At 36.5% G+C, this 16,799-nt stretch overlaps 2 protein-coding genes across 2 annotated transcripts; both read left to right on the forward strand.

Annotated features, from left to right (window-relative positions):
* Positions 1 to 2,334: 2,334 nt before the first annotated feature.
* On the forward strand, positions 2,335 to 11,480 carry LOC111369178 (transcription elongation factor SPT6 homolog). The gene is made up of 17 exons (XM_022990656.1): positions 2,335 to 2,578; positions 2,692 to 2,787; positions 3,168 to 3,297; positions 3,416 to 3,494; positions 3,611 to 3,764; positions 3,844 to 3,976; positions 4,049 to 4,301; positions 4,386 to 4,589; positions 4,678 to 4,803; positions 4,905 to 5,291; positions 5,366 to 5,476; positions 5,575 to 6,354; positions 6,456 to 6,597; positions 6,668 to 7,842; positions 8,372 to 8,581; positions 9,414 to 9,885; positions 10,836 to 11,480. The coding sequence occupies exons 1-17, from the start codon at positions 2,545 to 2,547 to the stop codon at positions 11,294 to 11,296; spliced, it is 4,947 nt and encodes a 1,648-aa protein (XP_022846424.1). The 5' UTR covers positions 2,335 to 2,544; the 3' UTR covers positions 11,297 to 11,480.
* Positions 11,481 to 13,034: 1,554 nt separating this feature from the next.
* On the forward strand, positions 13,035 to 15,524 carry LOC111374778 (probable serine/threonine-protein kinase PBL28). Its single transcript, XM_022997518.1, has 9 exons — positions 13,035 to 13,215; positions 13,306 to 13,463; positions 13,602 to 13,696; positions 13,781 to 13,932; positions 14,013 to 14,390; positions 14,473 to 14,615; positions 14,712 to 14,930; positions 15,005 to 15,154; positions 15,262 to 15,524. The coding sequence occupies exons 1-9, from the start codon at positions 13,035 to 13,037 to the stop codon at positions 15,352 to 15,354; spliced, it is 1,569 nt and encodes a 522-aa protein (XP_022853286.1). The 3' UTR covers positions 15,355 to 15,524.
* Positions 15,525 to 16,799: the final 1,275 nt, after the last annotated feature.

Raw genomic sequence — 16,799 nt, forward strand, 5'->3', positions numbered from 1 at the left:
TGTGGAGAGTTGACAAACTCTTTGTACGGTGCGGAGTAAAAAAAAATCTCCCCACAGTGTGGAGAGATGACAAATCAGCTCTCCATATAGTACAGAGAAAAAAACTCTCCGCATAGTGCGGAGAGTTGTTTTCAAATTCCTTAATTACAAGTCAAATTTCAATATTCTAAATTTTTCGTATATACAACGAAACAGAGTCGAAAAACATGGCTCAAAATCAATTATGTCTTCTTTAAATTTCAGTCACCGTTCAATTTCTGAGCATGAAAATCATATTTATGGTATTGGAAAGGAGCTTTTTCGTGATTTATATAATGAACAATATGTGAGTTGTGCAAAGAAAGAGATATTGATAGTACCATGACATTACTTTCACAAATGGAGGCTATAGGGTATCACCCAAATTCAATATTTTACACTTGCTTGATAACAGCTCTTGGACATTAGAAGCGGATATTATTTTCAATGAAATTATACTTTCGAGTTGTAAACCAGGAATTAAAGTGTTCAATACATTGCTCAAAAGTTGTTTGAGAAAAGGCCTCTTGAAACTTGCAAATAAAGTTACGAGAGTTTTTGTTTTTCTCTTCACACTGTGCGGAGAGATAATTTGTCATTTCTCTGCACTTTGCAGAGTCTTTTTTTTGCTCATGTGTGGAGTTTTTGTTTTGTCTGATAAAGTTTATATATACTAAAATTATTATTATTTTTTTAATGTTCTTGACATGATACATGTATGGAAGAATATTTGTCAATCACTATAAACAAAATTCTTCACAAAATGTAAAAAATAAAAATACATAATAAATCTTCTTATTACGCTAGTAAAATTACAATAAATTTTTTTTTTTACAAATAACATAAAAAATCATTTTTATCTTCAACAAAAAACACATTTAAAAATTAGCAATTTCATAACCACTTTTTCTTTTTTTTAATTCTTCGAAATACAATTATAAAAAAGGAAATAATATTGAATTACAACATTTAATACTTAAAAAAATCAATATTAAATAAATTTTATACATTTATAATAAATTATAAATCCATATATGCAGTTTACCGTATATGCAGCTTATCGTATATACAGCTTACCGTATATGCTGCCTACCGTATTTGCAACTTACCGTATATCGGTATATGCAGCCTACATATTTGCAAAAAATTATCATATTTGCATATTATCGTATATGCTGCCTACCGTATTTGCAAATAACTTACCGTATTTTTACCTTACCGTATTTGTAACTTACCGTATATGCTGTTTACCGTATTTGCAGCTTACTATATTTTTATATACCGATTTTTGCACTTACAAATACCGAGAATGCAAAACACCATACATTCACTTACCAAATCGAATTTCAAAAAATTTTCAGATTTTTATTTTTTCAACATAAGCATAAAATAAATATTAAATATATATGAAACACAAAATATAAATGCATATGAATATGAATATGGTGCTCAATCTTTAATTTTTCAATATTGAATTACACAAAATTTAGATATATAATATTCATATTCAACACTATCAAAGAATACAAGCAAAATAATTTGTATAATCTCGTATATTTCTTATTCAAGTATGAAATATAGAAGTATATTTTTTCTAGATGACACAATACTATTATGCAATTGTAAAAATAATTTACAATTATTTTCTTATATCATGAAAATATTTATAGATATTGTTTCAAAAACTTTCCAAAAAATTAAAATTCATACAATAATAAAAATATGATAAATGCAAAATTCGTGCAACTCACGTAATAGTCAATGTGCGGAGTTTTTTTTTAACTTCGCATTGTACGGAGAGTTTGCCAACTCTCCGCACTGTCCGGGGCTTTTTTTTGCTTTTTTTACTCCGTACTTTGTGAGGACAGTGTTTGCACAGATTGTGCGAACTGTCCTCACAAAATGCCATCTTTTAGCACTGTGAGAGATTTTTTTTTATTTCGCACTATACGGAGAGTTAGAACTCTTCACACATGGTTTGCCATCTCTCCACACTATGCGGATAGTTTTTTCTTCTTTTTTTACTCCGCACAAGATTTGTCATCTTTTCGCATTGTGCGGAGAGTTTATTTTTTTAAAGCTTATATGTGAAATTTTTTTTTTTGCTCATAACAGTTTATATTTAATAAAATTATTATTATTTTTTAATGCTATGACATGATGTGTGAAAGAATATTTGTTTGACATAATTATTTTTTTAATATTAATAGAATGATACGTGGAATAATATTTGTTTGATATAAACAAAATAAAAAAATGGCATTTTGTATACTAAAATTAGATTCATTTACTAGTAGACCTCCTTTTAACTTGGATAAATGAATACTCCAAACGGACGAAAAATATTGCGTACAAATCACACTTCTCTATTTGCAGTGGGTGGGGAGTTTTAGAGAACCCTCTGAATTAGGGTTTCAACTCAAAAATTTCACACGCTGAGTGTGTGTGTGATTACTTGTGAATTGTATATGTGTTTCTAGGGTTTTGGTTTTGCCCTAAGTTGTTCAATTTGATCAGTTTACGGGAATGGCTGGGAAAACTGTGATCTCCGACGACGAAGGTAAACTCGTTGCACGAATAATCTTATTTCGGTGTTGAAAATGCAAGAAACTCTTGATTTTTTGTTCGAACATAGGAAATCATGTGTAATAGTTGTATTTGCGGTGAACGCAGATGATGTTGAAGTGTACGAAGAAGAGAGAGATAATGAACCTGATAGAGACCGACTGGATGGCCGTGATGACGATGACGAGGAAGATGAAGAAGATGGTACAGATGCCATGATTTTGCCCTTTTCTTTCGAAATATATATTTACATTGTATTAATTTTTCCCTTTATTGTGGTTGAATGTGTGGTTTGGGGGCCTATATTTGCATATTAGGCTTCGATCTTAGCTGGAAATTGCAATTTGGATCAAGTCATTATATGGGTCTCTCGTTCATTATTAAATTTGCAATTTTTTTTAAGTGTTTTCCCCGTCTATTAGCTTCTGGAAGTATGCCTATTATCATCTTTTATGTTACTTTAGTTGAAATTATAGCTGGTTTAATTTCATCAAGGTTTTATTCTGTGTTGTGCTATTTTAACATCTGTTCTGGAAAATTTACAAGAGATGAACAATATTTTTCGTGTTGTTTTTTCTGAGCAGAAGACGGGCGGGATGAATACGAGAAAGATGGGTTTATAGTGGATGATGTCGAGGAAGAAGGGGAAGAGGAGGAAGAAGATAGAGCTGACAGTGGCGAGCAGAGGCAGAAGAAGAAGAAAAGAAAGAAAAGGTTATTTATTCATATATTGGGTCATTTTTTATTTTTATTTTTTTGTTCTCGTCTATGTTTGCAGTGAAATAACTGAAGTGTGAATATGACGTGATAAACATTGATCGCACAATAATAGGGAGTCAGAATATGTGCTTGACGAGGACGACTACGAGCTTCTTCAGGAAAGCAATATCTCTGTTCCTCGGCCAAAACTGGTACGTTTTATTTGTGCATTCTTTGGTGCTCTGTGTGAAATTTAGGGTTGGTGGTTCCATCAAAACTGTAATTTATTAATTATTATTATTTTTTTTTTGGGGGGTTAAATGATTAGGAGAGCAAGAAGTTTAAGCGTCTGAAAAAAGCTCGGAGGGATACAGGGGAAGACACCTCTGGGTTTTCTGATGAAGAAGAGTTTATCGGAAGTGGAAAGGGAGGGCGTTCAGCAGAGGAGAAGCTCAAACGCAGCTTGTTTGGTGATGATGAGGGTAAATTTCATTCAAAATTTCATTTATTGTTAGTATCTTCTGTTTGCTAACAATTTCTGTTATGTTTGTAATAATCTAGGACAACCACTTGAGGATATTGCTGAGGAGGATGAACAGCTTGAAGAAGAGGATGCAGACATCGGGGAAGAGGATGAGATGGCTGATTTTATTGTTGACGAAGAAGAAGTCGATGAGCATGGAGTTCCATTCAGGTACATCTTACAACTTGGACCACTACGAGATAAAGCTTTATGTGTTGATTCTCTAAACTATTTGTAATACAGAAGGAAGAAGCCCAAAAAGATTAGGCAAACCCCTGGGATCTCTTCATCGGCTCTTCAGGAAGCGCATGACATATTTGGTGATGTTAATGAAGTTCTGAATCGTCGCTTGCAAAGTTTAGCAATGAGGGGAAGGTACGAAGGATCTGGTGAAAGGAGGCTTGTAGATGAATTTGAACCTGTTATTCTATCTGAGAAGTACATGACTGAAAAGGATGACCAGATTAGGGAAATAGACATCCCTGAAAGAATGCAGGTTTTCAATGTTTCTGAAGAATGCTAATCTACTTGGTTTTCAATATTGCTATCATGATTATAATGCTTCACCTGTTCCTCATAGATTTCTGAGGAAAGTACTGGTCCTCCACCGACAGATGAGTTGAGTATTGCAGAAGAGAGAGACTGGATATATAGTCAGCTCGTCTCCGGTGCTGTGCCTCTGTTTAACAAGAGAGGCACAGGAACAGAGGAGCTGAATGAGCTATCAGTGATCAAGGATGACATTGCAAGATTTCTGGAATTAATGCATGTACAGAAGTTAGATGTAGGTTTCTTTTATAAGCGGTGCTTATTTCGCTATGTGCAGATGAACTCTAAAGTTTGAGTAATAATTTAATATGATCTATCATTAGGTTCCATTTATTGCTATGTACCGGAAGGAGGAGATTTTGAGCCTATTGAAGGATCCAGATCACCCCGAAACTGACATTGAGAGCTTAAATGATCCTAACCAAAAACCTAGAATAAGGTGGCACAAGGTAGATAACAGAAATTTGACATGCGCATTAGATTTCAAATGTTGAACTTCTTTTGTACCTGAGAAGTTTATTTAGATATGTTATGGAGTGGCGTGCTGCAGGTTCTTTGGACAATCCTGGACTTGGATAAAAAGTGGCTTCTTCTTCAGAAAAGGAAGAGTGCCCTTGAGACATACTACAACAAGCGCTTTGATGAAGAGTCACGCAGAGTTTATGATGAGACGCGGCTTAATTTGAACAGGCAGCTTTTTGATTCAATTACAAAGTCGCTTAAGGCAGCTGATTCTGAAAGAGAGGTTGACGATGTTGATTCAAAATTTAATTTGCACTTCCCTGCGGGTGAGGCTGGTGCAGATGAAGGACAGTTCAAGAGGCCAAAGAGGAAATCACAGTATAGCATTTGCAGTAAGGCTGGCTTATGGGAGGTTGCGAGTAAGTTCGGCTATAGTTCTGAGCAGTTTGGCTTGCAGATATCTCTGGAAAAAATGGTAGGTTTGTTTTTACTTCTGACCGCTCTTGTTCTGAACTGGGAGATTGAGAGGGATTTTAAATTTCATTGCAGAGAATGGATGAATTGGAGGATGCAAAGGAAACACCAGAAGAAATGGCTTCTAGTTTCACCTGTGCGATGTTTGAGACTCCCCAGGCTGTGCTCAGAGGTGCTAGGCACATGGTATGCTGATAAATATCTGATATTTACCATAATTTGCATGATTCTAAGAGGATCTTCATTCTTCGGTATATGTATTAATTTTTAACTTCACTTACCAGGCTGCTGTTGAGATTAGCTGTGAACCTTGTGTACGCAAGCATGTTCGTAGTATCTTTATGGATAATGCTGTGGTGTCAACAAGCCCTACACCTGATGGAAATGTGGCAATTGATTCTTTCCACCAGTTTGCTGGAGTGAAGTGGTTGCGGGACAAGCCGCTTTCAAGATTTGAGGATGCACAGTGGCTTCTAATTCAAAAGGCTGAAGAGGAAAAGCTCCTGAAAGTTACCATTAAGCTACTGGAACCAATCCTTGATAAGTTAATAAGTGACTCTAACGATTATTATCTGAGTGATGGTGTGAGTAAATCTGCTCAATTGTGGAATGAGCAGAGGAAACTGATCCTTAAAGACGTGTTTTCTAATTTTCTTCTACCTTCAATGGAGAAGGAAGCAAGATCCCTGTTGATTAGTAGAGCTAAAAACTGGTTGCTCTGGGATTATGGAAAGCTTTTGTGGGACAAAGTTTCTGTGTCACCATATCAACGAAAAGAAAATGATGCTAATTCTGATGAGGAAGCTGCACCCAGGGTTATGGCTTGCTGTTGGGGCCCTGGGAAGCCAGCAACAACTTTTGTGATGTTGGATTCATCTGGAGAAGTTTTGGATGTTCTGTACGCGGGATCGCTCAGTCTTCGTGGTCAAAATGTTAATGATCAGCAACGTAAGAAAAATGATCAGCAGCGGGTTCAGAAGTTTATGATGGACCACCAACCGCATGTTGTTGTCCTTGGAGCTGTGAACTTGTCTTGTACTCGGCTGAAGGAGGATATTTATGAGGTATACATAAAGGAAAAATTCCATAATTGCTAGTGTTTTTTTTTTTTTTTTAATGAAATTTAGATGATTTTTGATGGTTTCATCTCCTCCTTTATTATCAGATCATCTTCAAGATGGTGGAAGATAATCCTAGAGATGTTGGTCATGAGATGGATAATCTAAACATTGTATATGGTGATGAGTCTCTTCCACATCTGTACGAAAATTCCCGCATCTCCGCAGATCAGCTTCCTGGACAAGCTGGTACTTTATATTCTGAATGAGTTATTTATGTAATACTGTTGAGAATACTTATCTTCTCCTTCATGTTTAGGTATTGTCAGGCGAGCTGTGGTTCTTGGGCGCTATCTTCAAAACCCATTAGCGATGGTTGCGACATTATGTGGACCAGGAAGGGAGATATTATCCTGGAAAATTAATCCTCTGGAGAGCTTTCTTACTCCTGATGAGAAATATGGGATGGTGGAAGAAGTTATGGTGGATGTAACAAACCGAGTGGGTCTTGATATCAATTTGGCTGCTAGTCATGAATGGCTGTTTGCTCCTCTGCAGTTTATTGCTGGGCTTGGACCTAGAAAAGCAGCATCTCTGCAGAGGTCTTTAGTAAGAGCAGGAGCAATTTTTACTAGAAAAGACCTACTGACAGCTCATGGTCTTGGTAAAAAGGTGTTTGTCAATGCAGTTGGATTCCTGCGAGTCCGACGCAGTGGATTGACTTCTAGCAGTAGTCAATTTATTGATTTGTTGGATGACACGAGGATACATCCAGAGTCCTATGGCCTTGCACAAGAGTTGGCCAAAGATATTTATAGGGAGGATGGCAATGATGATGCAAATGATGATGAAGAAATGCTAGAAATGGCAATTGAGCATGTTAGAGAAAAGCCAAATCTATTAAGGTCAGTTGATATCAACGAATATGCTGAACAGAAGAACCGTCTGAACAAAAAAGAAACCCTTAATGATATAAGATTGGAGTTGATGGAAGGCTTTCAAGATTGGCGCAGACCATATGTAGAACCAACTCAAGATGATGAGTTTTTCATGATTTCTGGAGAGACAGAAGAAACATTGTCTGAAGGAAGAATTGTGCAGGCAACAGTTCGCAGAGTTCTAGCACAGAAAGCAACTTGTATCCTTGAATCTGGATTGACAGGTTTGCTTAATAAGGAAGACTACACGGATGATTGGAAGGATATTGATGAGCTGACTGACAAGCTGCGTGAAGGCGATATTTTAAGTTGCATAATCAAATCAATTCAGAAAAATCGATGTCAGGTTTTTTTAACATGTAAAGAGAGTGAAATGAGAAATAACCGCTTCCAGAATCATCAAAACATGGATCCGTATTATCATGAAGAGCGCAGCGGCTTGCAGAGTCAGCAGGAAAAATCTCGTAAAGAGAAGGAGCTTGCTAAGAAGCATTTCAAGCCTAGGATGATAGTTCATCCACGTTTTCAGAATATTACTGCTGATGAAGCAATGGAGGTTGTTACTACTGTTAGATTCTTTCAAGAAACGACCTTTTGTGTTTGTGCTACATATGCATAAATACACATCTTGGCATATTATGTAGTGGAGTTGTATTTGCAGGAGTATATGGTAACGTGATGTACAGGTAACATGCGCATAACACTAGGTAACGTGTGTGCATCGATTAGGGGATGTCTGAAGTCGCATGTTTATGTTTCTTGATTACATGTTTCATTTGTAGGATTCGACTTATTTAGGTACTCTTTTTCAGTAGAAAGTGATTGCTCACATTGAGGTGATCCCCTCATAAAATTTCATAGAAGTATGCCCTTCCATTTATTGCAGAAACGCTTTAACATAAGAATCTATTACATTTCTGTGACTTAAAGCTATAACGTGTGATTTTAGGTAGGATGCAGTGTGAAATTTTCCTATTAGAGTTAAGATATTCATAAGTTGTGATATAATTAGCACCTCTGGGTTTTTGTTTATGTAATTATGTTCTAATTACCACCTCTGTTTTGTTGTTGTTTTTTTGGTACAGTTACTGTCTGACAAGGAGCCTGGTGAAAGTGTTATACGTCCAAGTTCTCGGGGACCTTCATTTTTGACTTTAACTCTTAAAGTTTATGATGATGTTTATGCTCACAAGGACATTGTTGAAGGTGGAAAGGATCACAAGGATATAACAAGCTTGCTTCGAATAGGGAAGACACTGAAAATTGGAGAGGATACATTTGAAGATTTAGATGAGGTAAGTTTCTCAAGTGTTTCATTACTGAGAATTGCTGATGTCTCTGGGGTAATGCAATCTAGCCAGTATTGATTAGAAGATATGCCAGAATGCTGCCAACTGCTAGATATATTGCCATGCTTTAGAAATGTTTCTCAATATAGTTCTGCCATGTCTATGTATGAGTATTAGCATATTTTTCTATCGTTATAGCTGATTATTCCATATTACAGAAGCTTGGAAAGATAGCAAACTTTTCTCTCCTTTTTTGATGCACTTTTCAAGTTTTAGTTTGGTGAAAATAACTAGGAAAAAAGAATGATCTGCGTAATGCTTGGTTTAAGACATTTTTACTTTTATTTTGATAATGTGGTCACTTGTAAATTGGATACTTCCTACAGACAGATTTTGTTCTCAGTGTACTTGTTAGAAATCTACCTCTGTCAATATAAATTCAATCATTTTTGCTGTATTTCTGAAGCATGGAAAGAAAACAAACGCTTCCTTCTCTCTTTATTTCATTTTTCAAGTTTTAGTTTGGTGAAATACCTAGGCTGGAATAAAGGTTCAGGGTATTCCTTGGTCTAGACTTTCTTTTTTCCACTTGTTTGATATTATCTCGTCTTCATATCTTTTCACTCGTTAATTTAATTACTTCTAGAACGGGTGCATTTTCTCAACTTAATCCACTTGTTAGAAATCTACTTTTTCCAACATTATTAAATCCTGAGGTATGATGTAGAATCTTCACCACAGGTTCTAAATTGTGTTTTATACTTCCTATTTGATTAACTTTGTTTTCTACGTTTTCTTTACAAATCTGAAAGATCATGGTTTTTTGTTCTTGATTCAGGTAATGGATCGTTACGTGGATCCATTAGTATCCCATTTGAAGGCAATGCTAAACTACCGCAAGTTCAAGAAGGGCAATAAAGCAGAAGTTGATGAGTTCCTAAGGATTGAGAAATCGGAGTACCCAATGAGGATTGTGTATTGCTTTGGGATATCCCATGAACATCCTGGCACATTCATACTGACTTATATACGTAGTTCAAATCCACATCATGAGTACATAGGTATTTATCCGAAGGGATTTAAGTTCCGAAAAAGAATGTTTGAGGACATTGATCGCGTTGTAGCATATTTTCAGAGACACATTGATGATCCACATGATTCGCCATCTATTCGATCAGTTGCTGCTATGGTGCCAATTAGAAGTCCTGCAACTGGGGGCTCATCGGGGTTTGGCAGTGGTTGGGGTGGTTCAGGGAATGATGGTGGATGGAGAGGAGGCCAGTCTTCAGACAGAGATAGAACTTCGGGAGGTAATGCTAGAAGAACTTATTTATGCTTGCAGCACTATGTACACATGATATTCAATGCAACTATTGTAAGGTTTTTTTTTCATTTCACGCATCCTTTGAGTGATTGGTTGTGTGAGTCTGCCTTCAGATGTTATGTTTGCTAACTTACAACTTTACTTTTACTACGTTAACGCTAAACTTGCTGTTGCAAGAACTCTTTGCATACTTTGCTTTGTAGCTTACTTTTTAATTGGCTCTTGATGTGGACAAGACTAGTAAATTTGATGGGTTTTCACATTTTCCCTTCTGCCCCTCTCCACCTTCTATACAAACAGTCTATTGAAAATGTTAATTAAGTCCCACAAGTAAACTTCATCCCCAATCCTTCACCCACAAGAGTGGGATGTGGTTTTGGTTGATAAGTTCTGTGGAAAGGAAGAACCCACTTTTACAACTTCACCGCTGCAAAGATTTCTTATGGATAATGTCTTAACTCCTTGCCATATGGGACCTATCTTATATATTAGTTTCTCTGAAAATAAAATATTGAGTTGATTTTTTATATATTTTTATTAACTTTTAAATTGTATATTTTGTTTTTCTTCTCTAGCTAGGTTGATAACCTGTGCCTAAGGAACTAACAATTGACAGGAACCTATTGGTTTGAGGGTTGAGATATGTCTGGATGACTGACTTGGGGTGGGTTTTAATTGCGAGAGAGGTGGCCTGTGTTTTGTGGGGTGGAGAGGCCGAGAAGGCAGTACTGTTTAAGGGATGGGGTTGGAGGTTGAGACAGATTTCTAGAGGTGTGGTTCATAAAGCGTGACATGACCTGCAGTTGTTGAAAGATTCTTGGGTTTATTTCTAGTTTCAGTTTTACTGAGTATCCTATCTTCGTTTTGTTGGTGACCTGAGTTTTTTCTAATTTTGTCCTTCCATGTTTTAATCTGTCTAGTTTTGTTTGGTTACAGGGAGAGGTGACTACAGAAATGGTGGCAATCAGGATGGGCATCCAAGTGGAGCACCTAGACCATATGGTGGGCGTGATGGTGGGCGCGGCCGAGGCCGTGGGCGTGGGCGTGGCCGAGGTGGCAGAGGCAATGACAGGCAGGATTCGGACCATGGATCACAGAAGTGGGGTTCTAAGGATGGTGATGATGGTGGCGGATGGAGTAGTTTTCCTGGAGCAAAAGTTCAGAATTCACCAGGCCGGGAAGCTTTCCCTGGTAGCTGGGGGGCTGGAAGTGGTGGTGGAAGCGGAGGCAGTGACTGGGGCAACTCTGGTGGCGGCTGGGGGCAGGGAAGCGGCGGCGGTGGTTCAGATGATGTTGATGATGCAGGTGGTGGTAAATCCGGATGGGGTGGCAGCAAAAAGAGTTCCGGACAATCACAATCTGGTAATGATGGATGGGCCGGTGGCAGCAGCTGGTGAACGTTGATTCCCAAGTATCTAACTCCGCTTGGAATATAGTGGATTTAAGCTTTGATTAGCTGGTGGATGAGCTAATTAATTTTGTAATACCATTGTCGCTAGACGTGGCATATTTCCCATTGCTATGTATGCAAACACCTAATCCTTTTAGTTATTTCAATGCAAATTGGTGGTTTTATCTGTCTCGAATTGTTCATTACTGTAGTAGCGGTAGGGTACTCGTAGATTAGCTTAGCCTACGGAAAGCACTCAATATTTTGTCCTTAAAGACTCTCGTGCCGATGGTGGTGTTGGGTTTGAAAGCATTGTGCAGTAGTAAGGAAAAGAAAAAGTTAAAATGTTGGTCGTCGTTATGTAGTGTGGCTTAGTCCTATGCATTAGACACGTCCATAGGAACTTGCTCATCAACTTTCTTGACTTACCGCAAAAAATAATGACATGTTCGTATGATGGATTCGGAAGAATACAAGTTAAATTTTGTCACGTTTCTCTTATTCAGCCCTTGTTTGGTATCGCCAAAAAAAAATTGATTAAAATCTAAGTTTAAGTTAAACAATTAATTTTAATAATACATTTTATGGAATTCATATTTCTGTCAAAATCTGATAAAATTTGATTTTAATTTTATCAAGCAGAGACTTAATATAGTTGGCTAGTTAGGGCAGCGAACCTGTCCTGAGACACGTGTTCATATATGTTGACGTTATCCCTATGTTGTTTCTCAACTATTGGTTAATAAGCATGATGCAACCTAGAACCTAGAACTTGGTCGAATAAGAATCGTTCATAGCTCCTTGGCCTTAATAGTTATATACATTTTCTGCGTCCATTACTAATGAGGAACTATTGAAAAGGACAAAAAGATTACAAGAATCCATCCCTCGAGACAGTTACCAAGTAGCAACAAAATATGTTTGCCCCAACTAGAAAATAAAAAGGGAAAATTCAACTCGAAGCAAAGCAGAAAGAAACAGGACCAAACAACACTCATAGAAATTACAGTAGAAAGCGTATCGACTTACCAATGCATTCGTTTATGATGGAATTTCTTCTTAGTTTTATTCACTACCCAAAGTTTGGGCTTGTCCATATTACAAACTGCTGAACTTTTTAAACAAATTTAGACAAGAAAGATAACATAGAAATCAACAAAAAAATCTTCATAGAAGATTCAAAATATTTGTCCAAACAAGCTTGAGAGAACCTCAATATTCAAAACCCAACTCTTTCCAAATTGATAGGTATTTTCTGGCTTGAATTTCATATTCTTTTGATTGCATTTTGTCCCTTTAAAATCATTTTATTTGAATTTTGGGTACTATATTATCTTTGGTTATGAATATAAAGTAAAGTTTTATAGAGATGTTTATAGATTGCCTAGTTCTTTGATTATTAGCTTTTTCTGCTTGCTAAGAACATACATCTGAAGCTTTTTTGGCCGAAATAGTAGAAAAATGTTTCTATGCAGCCAAGTATCTTTTCTTTTTGCCACTATTTGAATTGAAATTATTAGTAATAAACAATATGAAGTAGTCAGCTGCGTGAATTCTTTTAGCCACTATGTTCGGTTCATCATAGCTAAATAAACTTGAAAATCCAAAACAAAATGATAAAAGTGTGCATGGGATATGGCAGAATAGTTAATTTTTTGAAGTTTTTTAGATTTCATGTGTAAAATCCGTGTTGAATCATTAATCTTCTGTTTCTGAAGGTGCAATTCAACATCTAGCAGTAACCAATGTGTACAAACAATCAGAAGGTGCTAATTATACAAGATGCATCAATAGAACTACGTACCGTTTCCATTAGAGAAGCCATGCTCAGCTTGTCACTTACGCCTGGCGCCAAAGTCAAGCTTCTTGGAATTATACCAGCTTTCAGGACTGTCAACAGATTTTATCCTCCACGTTGTGGAATTGGTACTAATTCTTGGATTTCTTAAAAATAATTGCTTTCAAAATTTACATAAACTTCTTGGATTTTGTTTGTTGGTGCTGTTTTCTGAATAGGTTGTTGGTTTTCTATACGATTTAAAGGCAGGTTGCATTCGAGTGTAACGATTAATAAGAAAAAAGAAGACATCAAACAAGAAGTTCAACAGATGATAGATGAATATTCAAGATGTTCACATATTGCAAGGATTCGGAGGCAGGCTGAAACACAAAAGGTTATTAGTGCTATAACATGAATATAACTTTTCAACATTTAGTGTTCCATCGATCACATATTAATCAAATATCTCCATTCACAGGTCCGAGATTTGTGCTTCTCTCTAAATTATGAAATTTTATTTATGTACATGTAGGTTGATTTTGACATAGCAGTCGAGGCGGGGTCGCTAAAAGAGGTCGCCGTGGAATATGCCAAAAGCTATGGAGCTACACATGTGATCCTTCCAAGGTACACTGTAATTTTCAGTGAGTTTTTAGGTAATTTGTTTCAAATTCAACTCATACTTGGTTTGTTCCAATCTGATTTCCACAGGGACCTCAAGAAAAATAAGAAATATTTCATGGACAACCTATCTTGTGCAATATATAGGATGAAAACTGATAGTAGCGTTGAGACCGTGAGAGGATTCGAGGCTGCTGAAGTTAGTGGATTGTCCTTAGGCACACATTTTAACACAGAAACTTGTAAGTGAATAAGGTCCATACCGTTTCATATATACTTTAGAGAATTCATGAGCGGAAAGTTTATCCATTTTGATGTGCAGACGAACAAGAAGAAGAGATATTTGAAAATTCTGTTTGTTCAGTGTGCATGAACAGAAGGCCAAGGATTGGTGGACAAACAAGAGACTTCACTTATGCTGAGCTGCATTTGGCAACAAATGGCTTTTCTGAGAAAAATTTGTTACCTATTCGAGGGAAGCGAACCTATAGAGGTCAATTAAATGATCTACAGCTAATTACGATAAGAGAACACCCTTTGAAAACCATTAAAGAAAATGACTTTAAGACAGAGGTTCAGATCCTTGGAAACTTCAGACACGAAAATGTGGCCGTGCTCTTAGGATCATTTGCAAAAGGAACGCATAGGTTACTAATCTATGAATTTGTCTGCAATGGATCTCTGAACAAACATCTATCTGGTAAAGGCATTATTGAACCACCTCATTTAAGCGCTTAGGATGTTAAAGAACGAACACGTTTATTCAGTACTTGTTTATGCAGACAAAAGGAGGGAATTCACGTGGGAAAGAAGAATAAAAATAGCTCATGGAGCAGCTAAAGGTTTGGAATATTTACATGGAAAACAGAGTTATGGAAGTGTGAGGCCAAGTAACATCCTCATTACACATGATTACCATCCACTGGTAAATTTAATTTGTTAATCCTATTCTGGATTGCATTGAATTGCTTTTTAAGCAAAATTAATGTCTCTTATGCCACTATTCTCTGTAATGGACCAGCTGTCGTATTTTGGGCTTGCTAGAAGTCAATACGAAGACATTGATCTGTCTTCGGAAACTAGGGTGCTAAAGACTTTCGAATACTTGCCACCAGAATATGAAGGAACTGGGATAGACTTGAGCAAAGCAGATGTATATTCCTTTGGGGTTGTCCTTCTCGAGCTGATCACTGGTCGAAAGACGATTGAAGATACCGATGGCCAAAGCTTCTTGAGATGGGTAATGGCTTCAACATTCTTATTTTGTAGTCAATTGTTCGAAATCAGACAACTAATAATCTCATTTCTTGGCAGGCAAGACCATCCTTGAGAAAGAAGAAGTACATGGAATTGATTGATCCCGTAGTACAGGATAGTGTTGATCTTTACCAGCTATATTGGATGGTTCGTGTTACAGATAAATGCCTTAGCTGGGATCCCAATAGTCGACCCTCGATAAATAAGGTGATATTCCTCTTCAACCAAACTCGAGAGAAGAATGAGCATTAACTCTCTGAAACTTTTGCATTTTACTTACCGATTATTTATTTTCTTGGATGAATTTACTTCAGCTGGTGAAGGACCTGGAATGCATAGTTAACCATTGTGGTGCTGAAGACTTCTCTCCTACTGAATCTGAACTGATGGCTGCGACAGTTAGGTAGTCGAATGTAAGCCGGATGTAAGCAATAGTGTTCAAATATTCTGATCATGTTGTACTGACTTCTTTTTGTTCAAAACTGCTGTTCTGAGGCAGCGATCAGTTCCAAGGCTGGAGCAAATCAACCTATTCACAGTATCAGACATATAGCAAACCTTATGCTTTAGACTATTAACCTTGGTTTTGGGTAGGCTGTGATATTTCGAAGTTTTTGCGAAGAAAATACCCATCAAATGCATTTAAGTTCCTTATTCTAACTCATTTATTTTATAAAAAATTAAACAGAAAATATAAACTAGAAGAAACTTCACACCAGCAGGAAGAGCACAAGGCAAATTGGAATACTAAATTAAAAGGAGTTACAAGAAACTTCAGCGTCTAATCTATTTATTTTCATACACACTTAACCATCATGATGAAAAAATTTCTGAAAATGCGAACTCCGTACTAAAGGAGAAGCTTCGTGGTAAAAGAATACATGGGCTACACACTTGGACTCTACGGATATGAAAAGAAACAACTGTATTTTTTACAGAAAATATCCAAAAACACTGCTGTTGATTTTCTAAAAAGGATTGTTTTCGTAAAACGTTTCTTTCTTCTGTCATCTTTTGTTCGTTATGAAAAGTTCAAATCAAAGCAATGTTGGGTTCAAACAAATTCATGAAATGCAGGACGGATAAAAATTATGATTAGTAAATGAAGGCTTTACTGAAAATGACTAAAGAATCCAAGAATTCATCCCTCAAGACATTTACTAAGCAGCAAAACTAATATTAATATGTAGCCTCTACAAGAAAATAATGATAATTAATCTAAAGAATTTGTCTTCAGCTGATCACATCAAGAAACCAATCTCTTCACTTATATCAAGGACTTTTTTCTTTGTTATAATCTTTACAAGGTAAATGAGCTTGTCCCATGTTACAAATTTCCAAAATTTTTTAGAAGAAATTAATGTTGTCAAACAATTTAGAAATTAATAAAAAATATATGTTCTATCGACTTGAGTGAGGTTCAATAAACAGGATCCTACTCTTTCACAATTGCAGCTCTCTCAGGTACATTTCTGGGCTACAGTTTGGTCACTGCAGTTTTCGCCACCCCGTGAAATCTTTCATAAAAACTCGCGTTATTCCTGAATTATGATTGTTTTATTGCTTAAACTATCTAATTCTAACATCGCATGTCGTGCTTGTTAATTATTGACAAAAAAAATTCTTGTAGAGACGTCAATTTTTTTAAGAACAAGACTAGTTTGCAGCTTCTGTGAGCCATGTGTTTCTGTAATAGCTCAACCTCTTTGCACGAGCAGTGATATAATACGTATTGTTTGATTTGAAAGAGCCTTGCCCATCTTACTCGTCACACTTAGCAATTTTTTTTCCGAAGTGCATCCGGCGAAGTTAAAACACCCCCACTTGTCCATGTTTCGAGATGTAGAAAACA

Source organism: Olea europaea, chromosome 2, assembly GCF_002742605.1.
Source record: "Olea europaea var. sylvestris chromosome 2, O_europaea_v1, whole genome shotgun sequence".
Classification (NCBI taxonomy): domain Eukaryota; kingdom Viridiplantae; phylum Streptophyta; class Magnoliopsida; order Lamiales; family Oleaceae; genus Olea; species Olea europaea.

What these genes read in the sequence shown, in the direction of transcription:
- LOC111369178 (XM_022990656.1), top strand. Translation starts at nt 2,545, where the DNA reads ATGGCTGGGAAAACTGTGATCTCCGACGACGAAG. An exon ending in TGTGATCTCCGACGACGAAG is followed by an intron (nt 2,579 to 2,691) that starts GTAAACTCGTTG and finishes CGGTGAACGCAG; the next exon opens with ATGATGTTGAAGTGTACGAA. An exon ending in TGAAGGAGGATATTTATGAG is followed by an intron (nt 6,355 to 6,455) that starts GTATACATAAAG and finishes CTTTATTATCAG; the next exon opens with ATCATCTTCAAGATGGTGGA.
- LOC111374778 (XM_022997518.1), top strand. Translation starts at nt 13,035, where the DNA reads ATGTGTACAAACAATCAGAAGGTGCTAATTATACAAGATGCATCAATA. An exon ending in GGCAGGCTGAAACACAAAAG is followed by an intron (nt 13,464 to 13,601) that starts GTTATTAGTGCT and finishes ATGTACATGTAG; the next exon opens with GTTGATTTTGACATAGCAGT. An exon ending in CACATGATTACCATCCACTG is followed by an intron (nt 14,616 to 14,711) that starts GTAAATTTAATT and finishes GTAATGGACCAG; the next exon opens with CTGTCGTATTTTGGGCTTGC.